At 48.7% G+C, this 5,385-nt stretch overlaps 2 protein-coding genes across 2 annotated transcripts; both read right to left on the reverse strand.

Moving 5' to 3' along the window:
• Positions 1-843: 843 nt before the first annotated feature.
• LEAP2 (liver enriched antimicrobial peptide 2) lies at positions 844-4,696 on the reverse strand. Its single transcript, XM_026857961.1, has 4 exons — positions 4,416-4,696; positions 2,440-3,596; positions 1,902-2,041; positions 844-952 (listed from the first exon to the last, which is right to left on the reverse strand). Exons 2-4 carry the CDS (start codon positions 2,494-2,496, stop codon positions 916-918), a joined length of 234 nt encoding a protein of 77 aa, XP_026713762.1. The 5' UTR covers positions 2,497-3,596; positions 4,416-4,696; the 3' UTR covers positions 844-915.
• A 124-nt stretch (positions 4,697-4,820) lies between these two features.
• Positions 4,821-5,379, reverse strand: LOC113485077 (cytochrome b-c1 complex subunit 8). Its single transcript, XM_026857960.1, has 2 exons — positions 5,165-5,379; positions 4,821-5,042 (listed from the first exon to the last, which is right to left on the reverse strand). Exons 1-2 carry the CDS (start codon positions 5,316-5,318, stop codon positions 4,948-4,950), a joined length of 249 nt encoding a protein of 82 aa, XP_026713761.1. The 5' UTR covers positions 5,319-5,379; the 3' UTR covers positions 4,821-4,947.
• Between the last annotated feature and the right edge of the window lie 6 nt (positions 5,380-5,385).

Below are 5,385 nucleotides of genomic sequence, written 5' to 3' on the forward strand. Positions count from 1 at the left end.
TTGTACAATGCAAAACTGTAACTGGAGAAACTAAGTTTAATAAATATCAAATAGATTTTCTGTATTAAACTTCAAAACCACCGTGCTCATATCTCTTGCTTTATCTCGGGCGCTCTCCTCCCTGGTATCGCATTTTTAAGCGGAGTTTCTTTTTTTTTTTTGACCCTAGCGCTCTGCGCGTAACGGAAGGAAGACGCCGTTTGGTGCTTGTGTCCCCGACTTGTTGGTCCTTATCTAATCAGAAGCGGCTTTGTTTCTTTCAGCCCTCAGAGTTAACAGACAACAGGTCAGAATTGCATTTTGAACAGTTTGGTTTAGAATATTTTAGACGAGTAGATACTTCAGTGGCCAAACTCAGTCTAGGTCATTCATTTAAGTAAATTGGGATTAGAACTAATTAAAAACATTTCCTTCTGGTTATCACTGGGTATATTTGGGATCCTGAAAATGCCATCGGTAGTATCAGTTTGTTGCTCCCTCCTGCTGGCAGGCCGTTATCTGAGGGACTGATAAGAGTTCAGCCGCTCGCCCCGAAGCGGGTCTGGTGCAGGACCTGCCATGCACTTTGCTCACAGGATGCAAGGAAAACCAGCGTGGTTTGCTGAATATAAATTTTTAATTCGCACCGTAAAAAAATAAAAACCATTACAAAACAAAACCCAACAGGAGATGCAGAGTCCTTTTATTGAGCTTGGCCACAGAGTCATCCTGAAGCGTGCGCTGCAGCGGCACAGCCTGGGTTGGGAAACGCTCTCGAGCTCTTCGAAGTCCTTTTATCAGTTCATACGGCAGAAATGTTCGGTGTATTTATTGCTCGCTTCACTGTCCTAGCTCTTGAGCAGTCAATAAATATTCCAGACACGGTGTGGAGCATCGTCAGCAGTAACAGCGGGGGCTGTTGTGCAGCAGGGCAGGTCACTCGGAGGCTGTTCTGAGGAAGCAGCGATTCTTCCTGCAAAACAAAACCTCCTCAGGCACAGGCAGCTCGGGCTGTGCAGGGCGTGGACAGACAGACAGACAGACAGACATCCTCAGCAGCATTCCTCCTACCCCAGCTGTCCAACAGTGCTCATATTCAGCTCGTGTAGCCGTGCACACTGTATTCACCTTTCTATTCTGTTCTCTTGATGCATTTTATGTTCTTTGCTTCGTGTAACAGCTCCAAGCGCAGGGCTGCACGCTCAGGCAGCAGCGCAGAAGTCATACACAGCCGAAATCCCTCTGTCCTGCAGCTGCTGTTACAGCTCCCTCACGTTAACCAGCAGAAGGAAATGATGCGTTTCAAACGCACACGAACTAGCAGCCCTGCTCCCCTATCCTACCCTACGTACCGCAGAACATGGATCTGTTCTACCCCGTGATTCTGCTGCGTGTACAGCAGGTGCCACCCAGAATCACCCTGCAGTCACCACGCAGCAGTTTTAACTAATCAGTTTAACCAGATGAACGATTTGCTCGTGTCTGGTGCTCATGAGAACTAGATGGCTTTTGATATTTCAGTTGTCTTTTAAACTATGAGCTCAAGCAATCACCTTTAAAGTGATTCATTTAGGGTACGGTGCTGCTTTTAATTAATATATGCTTCAAAGTAAACAGTACTGGCTTTAAGAAGGATTAATTTTAGGGTGTTGAAGTGATTCCCTAAAAGCTGTCTCGAATCTGATGTTCTTGGGAAAGACAGGTTATTTGGGGTTGCAATGAAAGGACGGAGGCTTGTAATCGAGGGCACTTGGACTCTGCTCTGTTTGCCCTGCTTACAAAAGAGATCTAAATCTATTGCCTCATCCCTCCTCCATGCATCTTTTGGATGCACAGAATTAACTCCCTACCTCGTTGGGGTGAGAACCGCTGGGAACTTCCCCTACAGAATATCACATAAAGCGTCGCTGGGGCTGAGTTACCTGCACAGCATCGTAACGCATTCGCTGTTATCCCTGCACGAGGCTCCCACGGGTCTCAGCGAGACTCCTCTCCAGAACGGGGTCATCCTCTTCGGCCTCGCCAGCCCAGGCTGGTGCCGGTGCAGGGAAGCGCCGCGGGTCTGAAACAGATCGTGGGACTGTCAGCAACACCCGGCAGCTGCGGGTGCTCGGTCGCTCCAGAGCTGAGGTCAACGGTCTGAAGTGAGGAACTTGAAATCGCTCTCGTTTTCAGATCATAGCATGTGCTCTTGAAGTGTAATTGCTTGTATCCTAACCCCCAAAGTAGTATAAAAATTAACTGGTTTTTAATCTCGGGTGGGAAGGCAGAACTACTTGCTAAATTACATCTCAGAGTAACCCAGCGTTCACTAGGCAGTTACTCTACTTTTTAATGACATTGAATCCTCTAAAAGAGCTCTACCATCACCTCTAACTCCTACCAGTTATTTATGCAAATCGTAACAGTTTTTATGAACAACCTGACCATCTGAATCAGCACGTTAAACAGCCTCTTTACCTGGCCGAGCAGCAGGGAGCAGAGCAGGACAACTGCCACCATCCTCCAGCAGTGCATCTTCTCGGTACGAGCCGTCGCTCCGACCGCAGGACTGGCCTTGGGCGGAGGAGGTAGGACGAGCCCCAGATAGAACTTCCCAAGCTCCAGCTAGATTTTTATAGACTTGATTCTCTTATCATTGCATCAGCTGTCAGTCATTACAGGAACAAAGTTCGTCTTGGAGCAAGTGGGAATTACTAAGTTAGCATCCGCCACAGTGATCTGGTTCAAGGCCTGTCTATCTGGCTAATGATTTACTCCCCGTCTACTTGTACTTTGTCTGGTCAGCTTACCACTTGTGCCAACTGTTCCTTTTTTTAAAACCTACCTAACGTTACCAGAACTCCATGGTGTATTTGCAGAGGGTGGTTAGCCCAGAGTACTATGGTACAGATCAAAAGCCATCACCTCATTTAACTTCCGCGACGTTCGCAGCGCTGAGTTTGTCAGCTGGGGGTAAGTGTTGTCTTATCAAGTTGATCTGGAGTAGTGAATCATGGTTTTGATCCTGCTTCTCATTCTTGGTGCATGGAAGAGTCATGAGGAAGTTACTTATCCTTCCTTTCCAGGCACATGATACTCAAAAAGCAGATGCAGTAACTCTTCAGAGGGGGTTTGGAATGTAACAAGTATGTCGTGCATGATAAATAATAGACCTTTTCATCCCAGGATCTCATGTGTGGTTCAAGATAATCTCTCGGGAGGTGACCCCCAAAGAGGCTGCTGTAAGGGTCTTCTGGAGCCCAGATGCTCCAGGTGGCAAGACTCTGGTTTCTTTAGCTGAGCCATCCCTGCTGCTTCTGCCTCCACCTCACCGCGGAACTCACGATTCCCCTTCTAAACTGTGCCAGCAACTCCCACTGACACGGATGGGCCGTTTGTAATTAAGGGGAATCTTAATTTTTCCATTGTAAAATGAGATTGCAACAGCCTAGAGAAAAGAATGTTTAGGAAGAGCTGTTACTCTCACCTTACAAACACTGGCACGAGCAGGGGAAGCGTTTGTCTAAGATTACTGGCCGGCAAACAGACCTTGCTGGTGCTCACTCCTCCTCCTCCTCCTCCTCCTTCTCGATCTTGTGCATCTGGCTCCCACATGCGTCCCACGAGCACCGTGCCTGTCAGGGAGGAGATTGCTGAGGTTGCAGAGTCAGAGACAGAACTCCCAACTTCTTTGTGTCAACTATGTGTAAGGTTTGGAGCACACTACGCTTTAAGCTACTTCAAGTAGGGAGATAATGTATAAAATAGTGAACTGTGTTTTAAACAAGTTGTAAATACAAATCCGGATGTAATAAGCAATCATTTTCTGTGATTGCTTAATACGGAGGCCTAAGTGCCAGCATGGAAAGCAAGTTCCTTAGATTAAGGGAATGCCATGTTGTCAGGTTCCCGTCTACAGATCATCGCCCCTTAGCCCAAACTTCACTGGGATTAAATAACCTTCCCAGCCTATTGTCTACAACCACTCTTGGAAAATTTCCTCATCAGGGACTGGAGCCCCCCCTGTGAGGACAGGCTGAGAGAGTTGGGGGGTTCAGCTGGAGGAGAGAAGGCTCCGGGGAGACCTTAGAGCGGCCCCCCAGGGCTGAAAGGGGCTGCAGGAAAGGGGAGGCCACTCTGGATCAGGGATGTAGGGACAGGGCAAGGGGTGACAGTTTTAAACTGAGTAAGAGCAGACTGAGATTAAAATAGAAGGAAGAAATTCTCCCCTGTGAGGGGGGTGAGGCCCTGGCACAGGCTGCCCAGAGGAGCTGTGGCTACCCCCTCCCTGGAAGGGCTCAAGGCCAGGTTGGACGGAGCTTTGGGCAACCTGGGCTGGTGGAAGGTGGCCCTGCCCGGGGCAGGGGGTGGCACTGGGTGATCATTATGGTCCTTCCCAACCCAAACCATTCTATAATCCTAGGAGACAAAACCTCTCCCAGCGCACCTTGTACCTGTTGCCCCTTGTGAAGAAGCAGCCTCTGTACAGGGGTCAAGGTCCACATTCAGCCCTCAGCCAGCCTGTGCAGTTTTGGTCAATACCAAACCAGGTGGATTATTTCTTTTTCACAGCTCTCAAGGCTAGAGGAAAAAGGAAGTGGCCAGTGATGGGAAAACAGAGGAAGCAATGAGCTGTTATTTCAAATCATCTCCAGCTGAAGGCAGCCCTGGCTACAGCAGTTATACTGAGAAACGTTTCGGAGAAACAGGAGCCAAAAAGTCAGGAAATGCTCAAACAGAGAAGAGTTTGAGCACACAGACCTTTAGCCTGATTATCTCCCCGTACAGAGTGAACCAGACAAGAGCTTGGACGCTACTCACCTTACGCATCTCAAGACACAGACTTCACACAAAGCCACGGGGCAAAATTAGAAGAGTTTATTAGACGTGACTTATCTCCCTCTTAATACCCTTCTAGTCACACGAACAAGCTTAGCAACGCCAAGGTGATAATACAATGAGGGAAGAAGCTCTTTATTAACCCGGCTACTGGTCGTTTTCATAGTCAGCGGGGTTCTTCCTCTTCAGTCTCTCAAACTCCTGCATCCCCCAGGAATAAAGGAGGTAGGCTCCCACAAAGGCTGCAAGAGGAAAAAAAAGGCGCTGCAATAAGCCCACGGTAGCGTGCGTGAGGGTATTAAAAAAATTAAAACAAACAAACAAAAAAAAAAAAAATCAATAAACCCTCGGGTTATATACTCACGAGGCGCCACTTTGAAAACCTGGGAGCTGAACCGCCGCCAGACGTTGGGCAGCCCCTGCGAGAAGACGTTGGGGATGGCGCGTTGCTCGAAAGGCGACAAGCTGTAGGTGATGATATGGCGAACCCGAGCCAGGTTCCCGAAGTGGCGGCCCATGGCGATGCCGGGGGTCACCTTCTTCACCACCGCAACCGCCGGCGGGCGACCCGGAAGCGGAAGCGGC

Source organism: Athene cunicularia, assembly GCF_003259725.1.
Source record: "Athene cunicularia isolate RWA chromosome 13 unlocalized genomic scaffold, athCun1 chr13_part1, whole genome shotgun sequence".
NCBI classification, from domain to species: domain Eukaryota; kingdom Metazoa; phylum Chordata; class Aves; order Strigiformes; family Strigidae; genus Athene; species Athene cunicularia.